Raw genomic sequence first — 23,118 nt, forward strand, 5'->3', positions numbered from 1 at the left:
CATCTGCATATTGATGGCAAGTCTCTCCAAACCTTGGGATGACCTCACTCAGTAGTTTCATATAGGAACCATAATATCTTGAGAGACAAGATGGATCCTGTCACACATCATAGTATAACTGCAATGGAGCAGGGTGATAATCCCTTAGAATCAGCTTCTGAAAATGGCCATCAAAATAGCAGAACTACTGTAGCACAGTGGCCCCAGTCCGTATTCTAGAGAGGCAGCCCACAATGGTCAATTGTATTTAATGAAGGATCAGCAGGTTCATACTTCCCCTGTCCTTTGGCTGGTATAGGTCATCCATCAGGATGATCATGGGCATTTCAGTCCAAAATCTTGCACTGAAGCCACATTGAAATGGATCCAGCCAATCAATGTCATCCAAGGGTATCTGCAGTTGCACAGTAAACCCCCACTTAAAGACCATTCAAAAAAAGTTTATATATTCATATTTATGATTGGCTGACAGCACAATCCTTGTGGTCCAAGGATGTCCTCTTTAGGATTGCCTTCATGACTATCTACTTCAATGAGTTGGGACCACTTCACTCATGAGTAAGCATTCACGACTTACTGGACCCAGCTGGTAAACTCTGTTTGCAAAATCTTATAAAGCCAGGAGAGACAGATTTGAGCAAGCAGGTGGAGCTCTGGGCACACCCACGGACTGTACTACAGACAAGGTAGAATCCAAGTTGCTAGAGATACAACTTATTCTGTTAAAGTGCAGAGCAAATGAACCACAATGGGCCTCCAGGAATCCCTTAATATCCCCCTGATAGCCAAGCTGAAGAAGGCAACAAATCACTTGGAACAGCTCTGCTGAACATCACTCAAATGATGCAATGATGTGTGATGAAGAAGTGTGGCTTCTTCATCACCATGACTGCCACAGAGAATCCTCTCAGATGAGCTCTTACCTGCATTCAGTAGGTGGAATGATTTGTTTTTCTGCCACCTCTGTTCAAGCTATTGTTTCATCTTCATTGTCCACAGCTCCCTGACAAATCAAGGAGCTTAACAAACTATATTCAGTGAAAGAGGGCACTTGGCAGGGATCATGTCAATTGCCTGAGTCATCTCAATATCCCATAGAAGGACCAGGGAATCAACAGGAGGACTGACTATGCCAACTGGAAACCTCCCCATAACTCTCAGGAAATCATCTGGATCAACTAATTTCCTGGGGTGGACCATTTAAATTTGTGTGAGGTATGAGCAGGAAAGTCCCAGGTTCAAATCCCACCTCAGTCATGAACTCATTAGGTGGTTCCAAATAGGGTTAATAATATTAGCTGTTGTAATAAATACCCAGATTATGTATGTGAACCATTTTGCATACTGAAAAAGTATGATATAAATGCCAAATATTATTATTGGACAGTCCAGTTAAATGTATAAAGTGGGTAACAGTTGTATTGCACCAATTCTAGTATATTTAAAGGAAATGTACTATGTACACCATACAATAAATCACATTGAGATATGGTGCTCCAAATATTTAGGATCAAGGCACCATAGAAAGGGATATTAATCCCATATTATTAATCCCAAGTACCCATTTCTAGAATAAGAAAAAATACAAACAAGTAGTATACTTTAAGTAATGCTATGCTTCTAAGGTTATCATCTTGACAGCAATGTTTAAAAATGTTTTATTCAAGCATTCAAGATCTCAAGTGTTACAACTTCATTAACCTACAGCTTTAATGATTTGCTAGGATTTATTCCAACATGTGGTAGTAACAGTAATAAATGGTGCATTTAAAACTCTCCAACTGCAATTAAGTGCTAGATATTTTATTTCAAGAGTCATTTCAATACATTTACACAAGAACAAGCTGTGGCCTCAGTTTGAAATATTGGATGAATAGCTGTTTGCATTACAAACATTTATAATATATTTTCAGTAAATGGAGTAACAGTGAGCATGGGGAGGAATTTACATATAATTTTAAAGTCAATGGAAAAATGGCTTCTGTGCATTACACAGTAAAATGTTAAATAATCTTCATTTGCTTTAAAAACAAGAAAAAAACACGTTGCAGCTAAAATAAAGACGTCAGACCTGGCTGCTGTAAACTGAGCGTGAGGAGCAAGATGAAGGTAGACTGTACCCAGCAAGGCCTGACCCAGAAGCTTTTAAAAAGATCTCCTGAAGTTTCTGGCTGGGAGTCTGATCTTCATTGTGGTGTCAGGGTCCCTAGTTCAAGACCCACTGCAGTCCTGTGAAAAAATAACTTTCCTCTCGGGTTGATTTACACCCAGCTACTCTAAACTGCAAATGGTACCTTCAAAGCTTATTTTTAGAAGAACCATTAGGGTGCAACCCTATTACTGTTCAGAGAGAAAAAAGTCCTACAAAACCCGGCATTCCCCAGCCATCCTTTTTTCAATCTAAACATGCATAGGACTGTGTCCTTAGCTACTTTAGCAATATATATTACATATAAAGAAGCAGAGTCCACTATAGCGCTTTTGATCCATTGCCTAGAGACTTGGGGCCACATCAGGGCTTTTTGATCAAACTTACTTTCTGGCTCTCCTGGGTTAGAAAGCAACAAGGGTGGTGTTGAAATGAACACCAAAGAGTAGTGGGAACACATATATCCTTCCCATACTAACTTGCTCACTAGCCACACCCCTGACAGCATTAATGAAACAGTGTTATGCCCCTGATGGAAGATTCATCAGAGGAAGAGCTGGACAGCTAAGAAGAGAAGAACACAGAAGGGTTCAACCGCTGCATAAAAGAGGAGTGTAAGGCTGAGAGTTACTGGAAACAATGCTGATTCGACCTTCCGGAGTGCAACTTCCCTTGATGTTGGATTGCTGCCTTGACTGATTCTTAGTGTGAGTACTTCTGGACTGAAATTTGGCCTTCCTTCTGCCTGCTTCTTGTCTACTGTGTTGACTTGGAACCTTGTTGCCTGTAAACTGGACTGTTGAGATGTTGCTTTTTGCCTGATTGTACTGATACCTTGGAAGTCTTGGACCCTTGAACCTACAACTGCTAGACTCAGAGTCTGGAAAGGTGACAAATGCATGCAGCTGTACATGCAAAGCGCTCTTCCTTGCATCAAAAATCTTAAGAGGCCCAAAGTTTCCAATCTTGAGGAAGAGATGTACACCGCCACGAGCCTACTCTGTGGCGGTGAAGGTGGCAAAGAGACAGTTCTTTTCCAGCAGCATTGCATCTTCACAGTGTCGTCCAGCAGAGCTTTTCCAGGTGGTTTGTGGCCTGTTATACTCTGGGCCAGGGCGTGAGATTGCTGAACTCTCGGTAGCACGCTGTGACGAGTTTGCACGACACTTTGAAGATAAAGTCGCTCAGATTCGTCTTGAGTTGGACACCACACTTAACGCAGTTCCACTAATAGAGGTGTTCAGAGCGCCGTCTGGGCCAGCTTTATTGGATGAGTTTCAGTTACTGAGGCCTGAGGATGTGGACAAGGTGCTTGGCTAAGTCTGGTCGACCACCTGTGTGCTTGACCCTGGCCCTTCATGGCTTATTACATCAAATAAGGAGGGGATCGCCGGCTAGGTCCAGGAGGTTGTAAATGCCTCCTTGAGAGAGGGAGTGGTGCCGGCCTCTTTAAAAGAGGCAGTAATCAGACCACTCCTAAAAAAGCCAAACCTGGACTGGGAAGATGCTAAAAACTATAGGCCGGTGGCAAACATCCCTTTCCTGGGCAAGGTGCTTGAGCGGGTGGTTGCAGGACACTCTTGAATGAAACGGATTATCTAGATCCATTCTAATCGGGTTTCAGGCCTGGTTTTGGAACGGAAACTGCCTTGGTCGCCCTCTGCCGGGAGAAAGACAGGGGGAGTGCGATCCTGTTGGTTCTCCTGGACTTCTCAGTGGCTTTTGATACCATCGACCATGGTATCCTTCTGGATAGGCTGTCTGAGCTGGGAGTTGGAGGTACTGCGTTGCAGTGGTTCCGCTCCTACTTGGATGGCCATTTTCAAAAGGTGGTGCTGGGGGATTATTGCTCTGTGCTATGGCACCTAAACCATGGGGTTCCACAGGGCTCTATTTTATCCCCTATGCTGTTTAACATATACATGAAGCCGCTGGGGGAGGTTATCCGGAGATGTGGACTGAGGTGTCACCAATATGTGGATGATACCCAGCTCTATCTTTCCTTTTCATCAAACCCAGGTGAGCCAGTGGCTGTTCTGAACCAGTGCCTGGGCATGGTAATGGACTGGATGAGGGCTAACAAACTGAGACTCAATCCAGACAAAACGGAGATACTGTTAGCGGGTGGTTCATCTGTCCAGCGAGGTGATGTTTACCCTGTCCTGGACGGGATTGCACTCTCCCTAAAGGATCGGGTCCGTAGTTTGGGGGTGCTCTTGGATCCAGAGCTGTCACTTGAGGCACAGGTGAAATCAGTGGCAAAGAGCACCTTTTATCAGCTTAGGCTGATGTACCAACTATGCCCTTATCTGGACAGAGATAGCTTAGCTACAGTTATCCATGCTCTGATAACCTCTCGTTTGGATTACTGCAATGTGTTATACATGTTATACAACTTCAGCTGGTACAAAACAGGGCAGCCCGCCTACTAACAGGGACTGGCCAGTGAGATCATATCACGCCAGTCCTTCTACAACTTCATTGGCTGCCAGTCCAGGTCCGGGCCCGATTCAAAGTGCTGGTATTGACATTTAAAGCCCTAAACAGTTTGGGGCCAGGTTATTTGAAGGAACGCCTCCTCCCATATGCCCGGACCTTAAGATCATCCACAGGGGTCCTTCTCCGTGAGCCCCTGCCGAAGGAAGTGAGGCAGGTGGCTACTAGGAGGAGGGCTTTCTCTGCTGTGGAACGTTCCCGGTTGTGGAACGAGCTCCCCAGAGAGGTTCGCTAGGCACCTATGTTATTTTCTTTCCGTCGCCAGCTGAAGACCTTTTTATTTTCTCAGTATTTTAACACCTAATTTAACTTAAATGTAAACTTTGCTGTTTTAATCTCATATTAACCTATATTAATTTTTGCTGTGTGGTTTTATTCTGGTTATGCTTTTTATATTGTATTTTGTATTTGTGTTTTAAATTTGTTGGTTGTTTTTATGCTCTTCATGGTTTTAATTTTTGTGAACCGCCCAGAGAGCTTCGGCTATTGGGCGGTATAAAAATGTAATAAATAAATAAATAAATAAAGTTAATGCTGTTTACACAGCAGCTGGGGAGCATGGCCAGCAGGTATGTGAGGGAATTGCATGATTCTATTCTGTCCTTATGCGTTCAACATTTGCAAAACCCTGAGGTATCCTCCCATAATTTGTAGTTTGGCCCTTGGGCATGGTGGCACAATGATGTTTTGAGAGACCACATAAGGGATAATTAGAGTTTACTCTCGGATTCACACAATTTCTATTATTAGTTGTACTTCTCTACCACACAACCCCAAATAAGTTGCTTCTCAGATGTTGGGTGATACTACATCTTTTAAATGCTGTACATCTTGTGGGGAGAGGACTGGCTTATATTTCTTTATCTAATCCTAGATATAATGCCTACTCTAATGAGAATGCCTCCTGAATCCATGTACTCCAACATATAAATGCAGGTCAAATAAAGAATGACTTTTATAGAAGGAACTTGTCCATAGCAGAAATCAAATTATTCCTCCTTTTTCAGAAAATGAACAAAACACCCTCTTCCTGAGATATTCTTAGCCCTGAGAATCACATATAACACATCAATACCTACTTTCAAGTGGTAATATTAGTGGTCATTAGTGTGTGGCTGTAACTTTTAACCTTGTCTTTTTAGTTCTGCAATTTATTAGGAAGAGTAATTACCTGACGAGCAAGGTAATCAAATATAACCAGTTTTAAATGAATTCATGTCCCCAGGCTTTCAGCCAGTAGCATCTGGTTCTCCCACAAAGGTGACATACTTTGTCTCTGGGGAAGAAAGGGAGGGAGATGGAAACTTGCCAGAGGTAGCAAACTTGTTTAGATAGATAGATAATGTACTGTGTGGGTGAATTAAAAATGAACCCTAAAATATGCCATTTCTAATTTGTTTCAATAAATACAAATGAAGTGGCATTAGAAACCGGATGATTTTAGGTAATACATTTCTTACATACCACATGGGATTTCTGAACAAAACTGAAATCATGAGCTGATAGTTACAGAAACAGGATCAAAACCAAATTTCTCTTGGAATGTTCTCTTGCTGTCATTAAATGCCAACAGCTTTTGACCACAAGACAGTTAGAGCTTCATGTAAGCCTGTGCGGCAGGGCCTTGCTATTTACTGTTTTACTCTGTACAGCACCATGTACATTGATGGTGCTATATAAATAAATAATAATAATAATAATAATCTCACCAGCCGAATATTGTGCTGCTGCAGTGAAATCCACGCAAAAGACACAAATGATGCAGGGATTACAGTCTGCTTTCGCTGCGAAGGACTCGGATGATAGTGGATTATAAAGGTGCAGGGAATGTCCGTTTCTTCCCAGCATGCGAAAGCACATTGCTGAAATTTCAACGTGTATTTTTTATCCATCATTTTCAATGCGCTATACTGTGGGCGTGTTCTCAAGGGGCAGTATTGCTGACATAAGAGAGGGGTGTGACATTCTTCTTTTCCAGGGCTGAGCCTTTCTCAGCAGTATGGGAAATGCACTTTGCAGTCGCTCAGAAACATTGTTTTTTATGAAGCTGAGCTTTTCTCCTCAGTAAATTCTGAGCCCTAGCACCAATTCTGCCTTGCAAAACCAAAGCAGCAAGCCCTGCCATGCAGTGTCTAGGAAGCAGTCACAGCACCTGGATGTGTGTATGTGTGTGTGTGTGTGTGTGTGTGTGTGTGTGTGTGTGTGTGTTTGGGTGGGGTGGGGTGGCGGCTGTTGTTGCAATCTGTTAATTACATTTGTCAAGTCTAAAGTGGGACAGGCAGGGAAGAGGGTAGGGGGTAAAGAGAGAGTGAGAGAGAAGGGACTGGAGGGGGGAGAGAAGGACAACGTCTTGGGGCATCTGTGCCAATTCAAATCCTTTCCTCCTTTGAACATCCAAAACAGTGCATCTTCAATGGGATTTACTTTACTCAAAAGTAAATCCCATTGATTTCAACTGCTGCCCTTTGGTCTGTGCTTGGAGGGGAGAGAAATGGTGAAGGGTGGTGCTGGAAAGATTTCCCCTTTCCACACCTGGGAACTTTTCCTAAGCAGGAGGGAGGGAGGGAGCCTCCAGGCAGGGTTAGGGGATTTACTTTACTCAAAAGTAAATCCCATTGATTTCAACTGCTAATGTGACCTGATGCCCTTTGGTCTGTGCTTGGAGGGGAGAGAAACAGAGGGAAGGAGGGGCTGGAAAGATTTCCCCTCTTTCTGTGCCCTTTTCCTAAGCACAGACCAAGGGGCAGCATGTAGCAGTTGAAATCAATGGGATTTGCAGCAGCAACCATCACCCACATATATACAAATCAAGGAGACCGGACCGCGAGGGAGGAAAGGAAGGTGAGGGGGGAGAGACTCTTTAGATCTGTGTGTTTTTAACTGCAAAGGAACACGTTCCTCTATAGGTCCGGAACAGCACTCTTCAAAGGCTGGTCAGTTGCACCCAAATGTCTTATCAGTTTCAAGCGAAGTCCTTTTGCTGCTTCTGAATCAGTGTGTGTGTGTGTGTGTGTGTCCGTGTCCGTCCTTTTCCATCCTACTTTGTGTTGCTCTTGTTCTTATTTGAATGGGAGTTGGTGGGGGAAGGACACAGATCTTCCATTCCTTTGAGCATGTGAAGCTGAGTGGGGGATGACAGGAGACAGGGGGAAGCAGAGATGGGGGGGATCTACACTACTGCTTTTAAAGCGCTTTAAAGCACTTTGAAAACGTTTTGAAAACTGTATATGCAATGTGTTCTGGGCCCAAACAGTTCTCAAAACTGTTATAAAGCGCTTTAAAGCGCTTTAAAGCAGTAGTGTAGATTCCCCCCCCCTTGGAAACATTCTCCCTGGGGGGAGGATCCTGCTTCTCCCCACCTTTTTCTTTTATTTTTTTTAACAATGGGGGTCCAGTTTTTATTGGGAGCCCCCACACGGGAAAGGATGGCTTAATCCTCTCAGTAACTGTGATTTGCCTCTCAATTTCTCTGCCATTGGAGGTCCTGGCGCTGCATTTGAAGTCTCCTCCTCCGTACACTGGGAGTTGAGATGGCCACTTCCTACCTCGCTTTGCTCCTCCACCCCAGCCACCCAGCCCATTTTTTTTCCTTTTTAAAGTTGCAAAAATTAAGACTGAAATCCAAGGGGCTCTAATGCATTCCATTGAACTCAATTTCTGTTTTTAAATCTCGCTTGAAAACATTACTTTTCTCGAAAGCTTTTTAACCCTAGCGTGGTCATACTAGTCTATATTTAGTTTTAATGTCCCTACCCCTATTGGTTTTTCCCCTCCCTCCCCTGTCTGTTACGGTGATTTTAGAATGTAAGCCATATGGCAGATTGTCTTGTTTTGTTTTATTCTGTACAGCGCCATGAAAATTGATGGCACTTTATAAATAATAATAATAATAATGAGTAAGCATGCAAAAGAGTTGACTGCAGTCTTATGTAACGTTCTACTTTGGTGTTCAGTAACAAGAGAAGCAAATCCCAATCCCTGTTGTCCAAGGGGGAGTTGTCCCCACTTGAAACAACCAATAAACGGTAGGAGGAGATACAAAGAAGATCTGGGGGATGGGGATAACAACATGTGTGAGGGAACCTCAATGGATCTCCCCAACGCGCTACAGCAGAGGTGTAAGTTTACAAGTTTTCATATGCTATATAAGCACTATGTAAGCACTATATAAGCGAAATGAGATAATTCGAGGGTAAACCAGAACAAAAGTGTACGTGGGATGAGTGTACGTATTCAATTATCAAAAGCTTGCAGGTTTAAGATCTGAGTTAAGGCTATCTCATGTTGGCTCAAGATCCACAAAGCTAGGAAACTGGAAGCTAAGGCATCTGATGCTTTAATAGACCTGCCTTGTGATAAGTAATGTTGTTGTGCAATGTCACAAATTGTGCTTTGTTACAACTTTCCCTCCATGCACCCACATTTTCCCTTGGTCTTTCAAGCCCAAATCCAGATGGAGGGATAGAGTGCTTGGAAACAGCAAATGACTCTCTGGTCCTATATTGCCTTATGAAACATCTGAGCATTACTGCATTGTTAGAGAAATCCTTCTATAAGCTGAACTATACCTGTTTGTTGCTTGTAAGCAAGCACAATTTGTGATATTGCACAACATCATTTCCTGTCTCCTATACACTGGAACATGCTTTGGAAAATGGAGTGTAAAAAATTAGTAACACAAGCAACTTTGCACCGTATAGTAGAGAGCCTTAAGAAATAACTTTTCTATTTTGAATTTCAAGTAATCACATTTCGCAATAATGAATCTATATTTTCTAACATCTTTCAGCAAAATCCTATGCTTATTTATTCAGACATCCTGCTGGGTTAATAAGGCTTACTCCATAGTAAGTGTGTTTAGGATTGCAAGCATATCAGAAGCATCTATTTCAGTTTTCAATTACCTACAGTTTGCAGTTTCGCCCAAGCAGAAAATACAGTTAGATTAAACTATAGTTATTGAAACAATGCAGAAATCATGGTTTGTTTTGGGCATGCTTGGGGGGAAAACACAAAGTCTAAAACAGCCATTCACCAATCTATTGCCCTGCAGATGGTTTGGACTACAATTGCATTAGCTCCAGCCAATATGACCAGTGATAAGGGATGATAGGAATTGCAGTTCAAAGCTGCAGGAAGGCACTAGGTTGAGGTAGTTGGTATAAACTAACCATAGTCTGCTCTAATTCAGAAGCAGCAATTATATAAAATGTATCCTAGTTCCTCAGCTATAACTATTATTCTGTTCCTCAGCTCTTAAAAAAAGTGTGAACCTCATCCAAAATTCATTGGGATTGAAGCAGAGGTCTCTCCTGTGGCTTATGTGATAAAATGTGCTTTTCTGCCAGGTGCTTTTCTCATCAGTCAAGCTCTGACATCAGAAAATAGTTTGACAATAAGTAAGACATGTTGTTGTGTGGAAAAACAGCATTATTAATTCTGTGGTGGACCCCACAATTACAGGAGGGAAAGATAACAAAGATAAAAATGGAGGAGGGAGGGGCTAGCAAACTCCTTCTCCTCATGTCTTACCGATTTCCACTTTAGAAACACCTGAATAGTGCTAGGGAAAAAGATCTTAGTGGAAGAGGCTATAAGGGCATTAGCAGCCAGCTCAGGGAGCGTTCAGCTCCCTAATCCATACACAAAATTGGACTTCTATCTCCAAATGTATATGTGATTATGGTAGGGTTAATTTCAACAAATATGTTTGCTGCCATCACTTCTCCTTTGGCCCTGAAATACCATTAAAGTATTTCAATTATACAATTGAATTATACAATTATATGTGTATATTTACTCAGTGTCATGTGACAAAATGAATTGGGATATAAATATACCCTTCTATGCCAAGTAGCTATCAGAAAAGTAGTTAAAATAGCTAGATAGTATTAAATAGACACAGAAATGCCTCTTTAGTTAAGACAAATAGCAAAACAGACTAACAAAAACATACAACTGTCCACCAACCTAAGGCTCAAAATTCTATTGCTTATAAAATGACACCTCATGGAAGCTCAAATGTAGCTTCCATGAATTATTTGATTAGGTCTACACTTGTGGCAAATTTCAAACCAATCCAATAAGTATCACAGGTACAGCAAGTTAAAAAGTGCTGAAAATTGACAAATTTACTTTATTAATCCAATTTTTAAATATACACTTCTTTCAAATGTTGGTGTAAACTAATGACGCACTTTATTCAAGATCATTGAGGAAGACAATCCTTCCTGCTCCATTAAAACTTATAACAACATAAGAAGACCCATAATGGATCAGACCCAGGGTCCATCTAGGTCAGCACTCTATTCACACAAAGGCTAACCAGCTGTCAACCAGGAACCCAGAAGCAGGATATAGGTGCAACAGCACCCTCCCACCCATATTCCCCAGCAACTGGTACATATAGGCTTACTGCCTCTCATACTGGAAGTAGCACATAGCTATCAGAACTAGTAGCCACATTGACAGCCTTCTGATCCAGGTATTTATCCAACCTCCCTTTAAAGCTATTACTACATCTTGTGGTAGTGAATTCCACAGTTTAACTATGCACTGTGTGGAAAAACTACTTCCTTTTATCTGTCCTTAGACTCTCACCAGTCACTTTCATGGGATGACCCCAGGTTCTAGAATTATGGGAGAGGGAGAAAAATGTCTCCCTATCCACATTCCCCACACCATGCATAATTTTGTACACCTCTATCATGTCTCCCCTTACCCTCCTTTCCCCCCAAACTAAACAATCCCAGCTCTTCTTACCTTCTCTCACAGGGGAGATACTCCAGCCCTCTTTTCTCTAATAGCGTCCTTGACACTGCTTGTTAACCATACTGGTGACCTCTTTGATTTTGTCCTACTTTTCCTAACCTTTTAGGAAAAGGTTAGCTGACATTTTAGTTGAGCTTTTACTACTGTAGTTTTGAGGAACTTCCATGTATTTTGAAGAGAGTTAACCCTCTTGACTCCCCCTTTCACTGTCCTTTTCACCAGTTCCCTCATTTTAAAGATGTTTCTTCTTTTAAAGTCAAGTGTGACTGTCTAGGAGTCTACACCATGCAGGCTATAACAGTTTGAAAACTGTATATGCAGTGTGTCCTGGGCAGGATCTACACTAACGCCTTACAACCACGCCTGGCTTGCCTGGGCATGGGAAGGCAGTTGCGGGTGGGGACGAGCAAGATACACAGTGGCCAGCCATTGGCTGCCTCCATAAGGGACCACATGGGATGGGAGGGGTCTGAAGCCTACCTTAAGGGTGGTTGCCCCTCCCAGCCACCTCTTCACGTCACGGCTCCCTCCCTCCCTGTAGACAGAGTGGGTTTACTGGTTGCCCCTAGTGGAGCCAAGTAGAATTTTTTTTGCTCTCAATACTTTCATTTGGGAGTTTTTTGGTCTACTTCACACTGTAAGACAGCAGGGGAGTATTAAAGAGGCTAATTGGTTGAATTTGGTCACATTTAATTGGGGCAGGCATGTGGGCATTGGGAGCAAGGATAAAGTTGATGAGCACTCTTAGGCACCGTTGTGGTGATTGGTAACTCCTGAGGCCCTCACCCCAGCGCCAGGTGGCGGGATAAGGGTTACCTCTGGGGCCAACCTTACTCACTCACTCAGAGATTTGCAACATGAGGGGGAGTGATATTAGAAGGCCTTCCTACCCCAAATGGGGAATTCTGATGGGTGGCGATATACACGCGTCACCTGTCGGGATCTGAATAGCTCGCCCAATCCCAATTATGGCCAAGACGTTGGCCAAGATAGGATGCCCGCCTAGGCCTCCATCTTTCCTTTGCAGAGTTATAAATAAATGTGGCCCTTATTTAAATCCAACTTCTTGTCTCATCTTGTTATTTCACCCTTCACTTCCACAATTGCTTTAAAACAGTTTATAACAGTAGCGACAAATGTTGGGGCCCAGGACACACTCCATATACAGTTTCCAAACCGTTTTCAAAGTGTCATATCCTGCTTGGTGTAGATCTGGCCCTGGGCCCCAACACTTGTCACTATTGTTATAAACCTTTTTAAAGCAATCATGTAGATCCTGCCTGTGTTGGACTTCCTGGGCACTTAAGTATATGCTGAATCTGATAGCACTGCAGTCACAGATACCAATGAGTTCAACAACATTTACATCTTGTATTAGGTTCTGGGCCACTTAGGATTAAATGCAGGGTTAGTTCCATGATCAACTCTTTTAGGGCAAAGTCGTTTAGGACATCAAGAAATGTAACCTCTTTGTAGAGACTGGAATATACATTTATCCAGTCAATGTGGAGTAATTGAAGCCAACCATTATTACAACACTTCCTAGTTTGGAGGCTTCCCTGATTCCATTTTCCCTCTATGTCTGACAGTGTATGAACCAACAGCAGCATTCTGTCATCTAGCAATAACCTGCCATTTCATTAACCTTATTCTTATTCTTTTCCTACCTTTTAAAAATAAGCTTTAGTGGTGCACTTTACCCTTTGATCTGGGAGTGCATAATAACCATAGAAAGTAAAGTTAACCAAACAAGGAGACCTTGCAACAGTGCAGCTAACTTCATTGCCCCAAAGCAACAATCCATCCTACCCCAAAATCCCTGTACTTCTAGTAGGCAAATTAAGTACTACTGCTGGATTTGGTATAGCTTTAAAACAAAGCTTCCCCCAACCAGCAATGAGATAGTTGTGTTAAGTTTGTTGTAGAAAACTAACCAACCAACAGACTTGTGGCATCTGGAAAGCTAACACATTTATTATAGAATTAACTTATGATGACAGAGTTCACTGCATCTCATAAAGTACACTTTAGTCCAGGAAGGATTATTGTTGTTTTAAATGGATATTGTCTGTTTTTGTTTGTATTTTATGCTTTTTATGCTTTTTAATTTTGTATATTTCTTTTTAATATTCACTGATTTTAACTTTTGTAAACCGCCCAGAGAGCTTCGGTTGTGGGGTGGTATATAAATGTAATAATAATTAATAATAATAATAATAATAATAATCAAATGGTTTGTCTTTAAAGTGCCACAAGTCTCTTTTATCTGGGAAGGACCTAAATGTTTATACTTATCTGAAAAGAAAACACTTCAATGCAGCTGATTTAAATTACTTATGAGAATCGTTCTTGAATGATAAATAAAAGTGATGGTCTTCCTATTGCAAAACATGAAATATTATTATCAATTACCTGAAGAAGAAGCAGAAATAGCCATTTAGCACTGTATCTGTTGCTTCCAACTGCTGGAGTTTACTGAAATCACTCCAAGCATTTCACACATACTAGTAAAAGAATAATAATGGCTGGATTCAAGTATAGTCTTCCACATTCCCCTTGCCTTTGCATATCATTTCTACAGTTAGTTCCTCCCTCTTTTAAATGAAAAAGGGGCATAATTAGTGTAATAGCAAAGGGTTTAGAGGTGAACAAAGCCTGCAACATTACTGGGGCCCCTACATTTCATCCACAGCACACTCTATTTTCATTCCCAACAAATGTGCTTCAATCTTTTAAATCAAATACAAAATCTCTCTGAAAAACATAGTAATTTCTTAACAAGGTGGACCAATGAAATTTCCAGACAAGCATATGTTCTGAAGCACCGGTATCAAATAAGTTCAAACCCAAGACTTTACCTCTACTGAAATGTTTTTATTGTGTTGTTTATTTCTTCTATCTAAATTTAGCTCTAAGGGGGGATGGAGCCTATGCCTGCTTTATTTACAGTTTTTGCCAACATAAGGATATGCAAAAATAAAACACTAAAAGTAAACAAAATTTGGCACAATATAACATTATACTAAGAATAAGACACATATAAGTCCACATTCTGCAGACACGTGGACAAAAAAGTGTGGATATTTTGATTGTTCGAGCATACAAAAACAAATCCCATAAGTATATTAGTGCATAAGACTATTCTTAACAAAGTTTCTAAAACTCTAATAAAAAATAGAGATTTTTCATGGACCTGTTATTAGAACGCAGCCTGAAATAAAACCTAATATGTTAGCTTACCTCTTTTTTCTCTCTGCCAGCTGTCTGCAGACTTCCTTCCACCGAAAATTCAGGCTTCCCAGCTTTTCCTTCAACACACTGGCATCTGCTGTTGATGACTGCTCAATAATCTCCTCCCCAGCTACGTTCAAAGTTCTGACAACAGCTTGCTGTCTCCCAATGCCATCCTGGAGGTCCTACAAGATACCAAATAATCTGATAAAAATGGAGACAATGTCCTTCTGGTCAGTAAGACGCAAGCACGGTAGGGAAAGGACATAATGGATATTTTTTCTCTATTAATTCCTAAATGCATCCATATAAATATATTATTATTATTATTATTATTATTATTATTATATTTATTTGTATCCTGCCTTTTGCCCAATGCTGGGCCTCAAGGCGGCCTTACAAAGTTTAAAATATACATGGGGGGGGAGGGAAACAAAACCATAAACAATTAAAAAATACACAACAAAATTATAAGACATTAACATAGATGGAGGGCTGGATTATTCTCCAAAGGCCTGCTTGAACAAAAAAGTTTTAGCCTGCTTCCTAAAGCCCATCAAGGAGGGAGCCAGCCTAGCTTCCCTGGGAAGAGAGTTCCAGAGCACCGGAGCTGCCACCGAGAAGGCCCTAAAAATAGGCTTTTTTTATATTACCATAGCACAAACCCATGTCAGTTTGGTCTCCTTTTTCCCCTTTATAAAATATGTTTAAACCTATGCTACAGAATGTTGTTGTATTAATCTTATTACATAGGCCTGATTTAAATACCATATGGCCTAAGGCAAAGCAGTCATTCATGTAGTTACTCCACATAACCAGCATCATATTTACCTCATTTGCAGGCCCATGCTCAGTATTATGCCAGCATTCTGTAGCCCAAATATACCGTTCTAACATACAGATGATATACAGGTAAGCATCTTTTAAGTGTTACATTAGGTGAATATAAGGGCTTGTGCCATAGCCACATCTTGTGTTTTTATGGTGGGTTTGTACTCTCTCTACAGTGGTTATTCAATCTTTCTATGATGTGAAATTTGGTATTGTAAAAAGGGCCATGTCAGACTTCGGAATACCACATGGTGGCTAATTTGATTTTGTTTTATGGCTGCCATTTGAAAAGTGATACCCTGAAAAAAGAGCATGTGTCATGCAAATTGTATCATGATTGCATCAGGATTTCCAGTGATGTGAGAAAAGTGGGTGATGCAGCTGACATTTAGCTATCTGTATCCCCAGCAAAAAACCACCATGGCCCAAAAAGCATTGCAAGTTTTAGAAGCAAGTAAAATGGGGTATGGGTCTGAAAACATGCTTTAAGATAGTTTATCATTGCCTTAGTCAGATAGGCCATAGCCTCCTCCAAGAGTTTTTCTGTCTTGCATGTATAGGGTGACCATATTTTGGAAACCAAAAAGGAGGACAACATGGTTGGGCGTGTCCAGCACCAAGGGGGCGTGCCCACCCGAACATAGCCTTGGTCACATGTCTGATTTTACAGCACACATTTAAGACAAATCTGTTCTACATAGCATCTTAATGTTAAAATCACTGAAATAAAGAACAAGTGAGAGATTCAATGTATCTGAAATTAACTTCACTCACTCCTACTTTTGTAGGTTTTGCTGTACTTTGAAGCTTTTGCTGTGCTTTGTGTGATACAGTCTCCCCTTCCCTCAAATATCTTTTCTGACTGTCTTCACTCACTGCAAGCTGCTGTTGTTGTTAACAGGGTTTGCTACTGGCCAGCTGGATGGCTGGCTTTTTTTAATTTCAATTTTTTAAAAAAGCTTGTGTATAATTGTCACAAGTTTCTCTACTCTAACATTAGGGTGAGTGTTGTGGCAGCTTACCTAAAGACTGGAGATCCCCTTAACACCAAGGGCTGAAACTGCTCAATATGCAAAACCTCAAAGAGGAGGTTTGACAACCTGAGTTTGAAGGATATGGCTCCAGCAGTTTTAAAACACAATAATTTTAAAACTTTGAACTTTTTAAAAAATCCTAAAAAAAACAATGGATGAACAGTTCTGATTCAAACCTGGCATGGCTAAATCTCTCCTTAAGAGCTATCATGGTGCCAACTTTCAGCCCTTTATCTTTTAAAAATGCCTTTTTTAAAAAATAATTTTAAAACCTCAAACTTTTTTAAAAAATCCTAAAACTCAATGGATGGACAGATCTGTTTCAAACTTGGCATAGCTAAAGTCCTTGTTAAGAGCAATCATGGTGCCAAGTTTCATCTCTTTATCTTTAAAAAAAAATTATTTATTTAAATCCTCAAATTTTAAAAAATTCTGAAAAATCAATGGATGAACAGATCTGTTTCAAATTTGGTATGCTAAAGCTCTACCTAAAAGCTATCATGGTGCCAACTTTCAGCTCTTTATCTTTAAAGATGACGGTTTAAAAATAATAATTTAAAAACTTCAATTTTAAAAAAATTCCTAAAAAAATCAATGGATGAACAGATCTGTTTCAAATTTGGTGTGGCTAAAGCTCTACCTAAATCCTATCATGGTGCGAAGTTTCATCTCTTTATCTTTAAAAATGATGATTTTAAAAATAATAATTTTAAAACCTCAATTTTAAAAAAAATCCTAAATAATCAACGGGGTGAACGGATCTGTTTCAAATTTGGTATGACTAAAGCCCTTCCTAAGAGCTACTATTGTTCCAAGTTTCATGTCTTTATCTTAAAAAATGACGTATAAGCATTTTAGTTAATTCCCATTAGAGCTGCTCTTTGGAATAATCCGGATTTCCCCTCCCCCTCCCGGATTTGTCATCAAAAACCTGGACAAATCCAGGCAAAACCGGTCATATGGTCACCCTATGCATGTAGGAATATAAAATATAAAATAAAAGGTAAATTAAAAAGAAAGAATGGATTAATGCCTACTTTTACTTTGGTATTACTTATTTCCAGAGGCTAGTCATGTTAGTCTGTTGCTGAAAAAACAACAAAAAGTTGTGTGACACCTTGAAGACTAACACATTTATCATCTGTCAGCAGTGCCCCTTTGCATTCTACACAGGACAAACAAGCCAATCTCTACATTTGTGCATGGCAGTTATGCGGGAACACTAGCAGGAGCATACTGTGACACTCATGTCCTGCTTGTGAGCTTCCTATGGGCATCTGGTTGGTCACTGTGTGAATACAATGCTGGACTAACTACATAGACCTTCAGTCTCATCCAGGATGAGTCTTATGTTCTTAAACGGATACAAATCTGACATCAAAAAGAGCAATATTCAGAAACCAGTAGGAGAATACTGAATTTTGTATTCATTGACAATTTTTAAGTTTGGAATTGAAAGTTTGATTATAGGGTTATTGTAGTAGTTTTATTTTTGATTATTTCTTATATTATTGTCTTTTTATATTTTATTTGACACTATTGTATTTTGTATGACATTGTTAGCCACGTTTGGCTTCCTTTTAATGGGAAACATGGATATAAATAGATGATAATGATAATAATAATGATGTTTGTGTTAAATCATCAGTACTGTTTTGTGAATCATCACTGCATTTATTTTATAGGGAATGGAATATAATCAGTGAGGTCAAAGGGAAATTAAAAGCAAAAATACAGATTGTGACAATTACGTTAAAGCTTAAATGTATGTAAAAGAATGACATTGATTATTCAGAAAGCAGGGGATAGCACGTACATCATGTGTATATACACCTGCCAATTTAGGATACAACTTCATGTTTGTGATGAAGCTTATGTCATAATAAATATATTAGCCTTTAAGGCTCCACAAGACTCTTCATTATTTTTGGTCTTAGTTAAAGACCAAAATTCAGAAATAACATTTTTATGTTTGTACATTTATTAAAGGGGATCTTTGATTATTTCAGAATTCAGTAATCTTAAACATGCCCTTTCACTCACAGGCTTAACTGAAAAACAGTAATTTCCAGATAAATATGCATAAATATTTGTTCACTCCTTTATTGAACAAAATGTAGGACTTTAAGAGAAGTGATATATTATTATGTTTCTAAACTCTTTTTTACTGGGAAAAGCAGTGTGTGTATTTCTTAAAATAAATACATAAATACATAAATACATAAATTATTCTATAGTTTAAATTCTATATGATCTTTACAATGATTTGGCCATAAATTCTGATTGCACACAAAGTGCAAAGTATTTTTTGTCAAAAAAAAATTTGCAAGGTAAGTGTATTAAAAGGTCTAGAACAAGTAACAAAACCTCTCTCTCTCTCTTTCATAAGTGAAATGTTTTAAAAACATTTTGCTTCTCTTTTTAACATTAACATCATTTGTGCAGTGCTTTCAAGCATTATATTGTGCAATCACTGAATTTCATGCAAAGTACTCTGAAGTTTTCCAGCTTATAATCTGTTTTTATTGTGAAGTACTCCCATGCATCCTGCTTTAATTGTGCTATAAAAGCAAAAGACTCGCCGTATTTTGATACTACTTTTTGAGTGTATCATCTGAGCGGCCACTGGGGCGCAGGAGCAGGATTTGAAGAAAAATTAAACAAATGCTTACATCTGCGTAAGCTTTAAAGATAAAGACATCAAAATTGGCACAGTAATAGATATTAAGGAGAGATTTAAGCATACCAAATTTGAAACAGATTGGGTCATCCATTGATTTTTTATTTATTTTTTACATTTTCCCCCTTAAACCATTTCCTGGTATGCAAAGGATCTTGCCGCCCAGTAGCAACAACAACACTGACAGCTTATCGCTGTAGGGAAAATTTGAGGGAAACAGGTACGTGGGATGAAGTTCTAAGACTAGCTAGTGACTTCATGGCAGAAGAGAAATTCAAGCCTGGGACTTCCTGGTCAGCCTCTTAGGCTGTAGCTAGACCTAAGGTTTATCCCAGGATCATCCCGGGTTCGTCCCTGCCTGAGCGCTGGATGCCCTGTGTGGCACTTAGATGAACAGGTTTGACCCCAGGACAATCCTGGGATAAACCTTAGGTCTAGCTACGGCCCTAGTCACTGTGTGTGCTTCACCAGCTCTCAAAGGGCTACATAGCACATTTGCCAATAGCTCTCTTGTGCATACTTATAAGCAAGAGGAAAGAGTAGTACTGCAATTGGCTCAACGTCTTTGTTGCTTCAAGTCTTCAAAAGAGTTTGCAGTTTTCAAAATATCTTTACTGCAGTTGCCTCTTTGCTGATGCTAGTTCATTAGTCCTTTGCCTTGCTGAATTGACACTTCAGAAAGCAGTGTGTCCTGTCAAAAAATGCTGCCTCTGGAAGAGCCAGCTCAGTAAAGCATAAGGAATGGTGGAATAGGGGCAGTAGTGACAACTGTATTAAAACAATAAAATGCAGAAGTTTTAATTGCAGAATGCAGATATCTCTGATACAGAAAAATGCTGGGGAATGAAAGCAGGAATAAACTAATTTTATACATGGCTATATCCCCAGTAGAGTTAATTCCTAGCAGGAGTACATACATGAGCAAGCCTTACAAGTTATAATCAAAACTTAGAATGACCGTATTCCCCCCACCTTGCCTGTGATAGGAAAAAATCACTACATGTATAACCAATCACCACTGGCATTACATCACCTCCTTGTAAGGCACAGTCTCCACAACCAATGTTCTGAACTATCACTACTGACACACCACTGGTGGTAATCTTACTAGTCTGTACGGAATCATAACTCTATTTGATCATCTTGATCTGTATACATACCCATTGTGTTAGAATAGATAACTGGTAATGAACTAGGCATACACAGATTAGAAAAACAAAGTATTAGAAGAAAGAAAACTCCAGAGAAACTATGGCGAAGAAGACAAACCATAGTGTGTTTGCAAGATGGTAAACTAAACTTAGTTTTCATATTACTTTTATCACTTTATATAATAACATGGCATATACTATCTTTCTTAACTCTAAGAAGGAGAAACTTCCCAAAACAACCCAATGAGGACCAAATATGCTCAGCGTCCATGAAATACTGGCTGACTATTGTGGAATGATGGAATTGAGTATTGTTAAGGAATAACATGGCTGACTGACTGAAACAGTGATCAGAAGCACTCCATACTGCAACATTTTGTTGCAGGACCTACTTCTAAATAGAGTTAAATTATGAGATGACAGAATTACCTGACTTGGAAGAAAGACAAATAAGCTTGTGGCAGGCATGGTTTATTACAGAAAAATCTGCCTTGAGAGGGTTGAGCCAGATATTCCTTGACTTCCCATCTTTTTCTAATTAGTCTATAATAACATAATTTTAAATGATTTACCATGCCCTCTTATGTGATAATGAGCATTTATTAGAAAATGCTCCTTAAAACTACATCAACATTAAAATCTAAGATATATGTTTCAGAAAGTTGGGAACTTCTCAAACAAAATTCTCAAGCTCTGTTGCTTGAAAGGCACTTAGACCTCCAATTATACTCTCAGTCAAAATTGTAGCAAAGCGATGATTTTATAAATCCTTTTCAATGCATGCATCTTGATAAAGGGGTTTCATATCTTTATTAGTAATTATGGATGCAGACATTTACAAATCACACATAATGGCAACTTGTGGTTTAATTAATCCATAGTTTGTTGTCTGGATTGTTTAGTGGTCTGGGGTTCACGTGTTGCTCTGGGTTCGCACATTGCATTCACAGTCATATTCTGGACCAATTGAAGTTTATAGTTTGTTTTAGGGTTATGTGAGGATTAAACAACCCTTGCAGAACTCATGCTCACCAGGTACACGACATGGTAACCTTCGAGAAGCAGTTGTATATGCAACTTGGTGCTTGTGGGTGCTGCAGCTCATTGTGGGTTAAATAACTAAAGATGAGCCATGGCGTGTTGCCCACATTTGGTCAGTGAGATTGTTGTCAAGGGCAGCAGCCACACATGAAGTACATTACAGCAATGTAATATGGAGGTGAGGAGAATATGAATAATGGAGGTCAGGAATTATTTCACCAGAAGAGGATGCAGCAGGCATGCAAGACCAAGTTGGCAAAAAGCATTCCTGCATTCAGGTGGAGGTCTGCACCCAGGAATACTCACAAAACTCTTGCTTCAGTGCAACCCCACCCAGAATATGTGGAATGCCTTATTCAAGATCAACAGAATGCCTACTAATAATATTTCCATCTTGTCTGGATTATGTTTAAGCTTTTTCACTTGCATCCAATCCAAAACTGATGCCAGACACCGATTCAGGACTACTGCCTCCCAGGATCATCACATGGCAAAGAGATATAGAGCTGGGTATCATCTGCACATTTGAAGAGACCTAGCTCAAATCTCCAGATAAAGTATCACAGCAGCGTCAGTCGATTTTAAAAGAGAGCAGGAGACAAAAATAAAGAACCTTATGGCAGCCCATAAGTGAAAGAACTTGGGTCAAAGCAGCAGTCATGTTTATGCTATATCTTCTTTCACGTTTAGCACTTCTGGCACAAGCATTGGTCTGAGGAATTAGCAGAAAGTAGCAAATGGTGAATTAAACCTAGCAGATAAAAATGACAGGGACAGTACTTTAAGAAAAGGATAGTGAAACTGAATGCCTGCCAAGCCAATTTCTTCACCATTACTTTCTCTCTTTGTTTGAGAAAGGTTTTACTGTACGCTATCGGAGTGAGATGTTGAGGTCCCTCAGTATATTTGTGTTTTTGTAAAGTATCCATTTGTAGGTAAAACGTCGCTTTTAGAAGCAGGAATCCTGAAAAATCAGGGGAAGAAGCGCACAGGCTTTGCATGAGGAAAGTCCCAGGCCCAATCCTTGGCATCTCTAGGTACATAGGATGCTGCTTTCTACTGAGTCAGACCATTGGTCCATCTAGCCCAGTACTGCCAACAACACTGACTGGTAGCAGCTCTCCAGGGGTTCAGGCACAGCCCCTTCCTTAACAGAACTATAAAGTGATATTCTATATATTGCTTTATAGTTTTATTTTAAAAAAGAAAGAAAATAACATATCCACAGTAGGTCATTTGTGCAGGCATGGTTTTAATGCCCAATTCCAATGAGTAGTTTATGCAAATGAAATCTCAATATCAGCACTAAGTTCATTATAATTAATGCTCATACTGCTTGAAATGAATTCATGATAAAATAATTAAATATTAATATTAAACTCTTTCAAGCTAAGTGCAGTTTCTTTCTTACAAGTTGTATATTCACATATACAGCCATATGGGAATCTGCCGTGGGAAGGATGTGTAGTGGTTAGAGTGTCAGACTAGGACTGAGGAGATCTAGGTTCAAACCCCATACAGCTATGAAGGATGACCTTGGGTCAGTCATTAACATTCAGCCTACCCTACCTTACATGGTTGTTGTGAGGATAAAATAGGAGAGAGACCCCTGTATTCTTCCTTGAGCTTCTTGGAGGAAAGGCAAGATACGAATGCAATGAATGAATGAATGCAGAAGTAGGCTGTAGAAGTTATGACTTCTTTTGCAACCTTTAAACATTCTACATATGTAGA

At 39.9% G+C, this 23,118-nt stretch overlaps 1 protein-coding gene across 4 annotated transcripts in view; it reads right to left on the bottom strand.

Annotated features, from left to right (window-relative positions):
- Positions 1–23,118, bottom strand: part of DMD (dystrophin) — a 1,279,927-nt gene that overhangs the window by 426,975 nt on the left and 829,834 nt on the right. For all 4 annotated transcript variants that reach the window (XM_063126497.1, XM_063126496.1, XM_063126495.1 and 1 more), the window contains exon 45: positions 14,657–14,832. In XM_063126497.1, the coding sequence (XP_062982567.1) occupies positions 14,657–14,832 (176 nt within the window). The remainder of the gene's footprint in view (positions 1–14,656; positions 14,833–23,118) is intronic.

The sequence above is a fragment of the Elgaria multicarinata genome, chromosome 5 (genome assembly GCF_023053635.1).
Source record: "Elgaria multicarinata webbii isolate HBS135686 ecotype San Diego chromosome 5, rElgMul1.1.pri, whole genome shotgun sequence".
NCBI classification, from domain to species: Eukaryota; Metazoa; Chordata; class Lepidosauria; order Squamata; family Anguidae; genus Elgaria; species Elgaria multicarinata.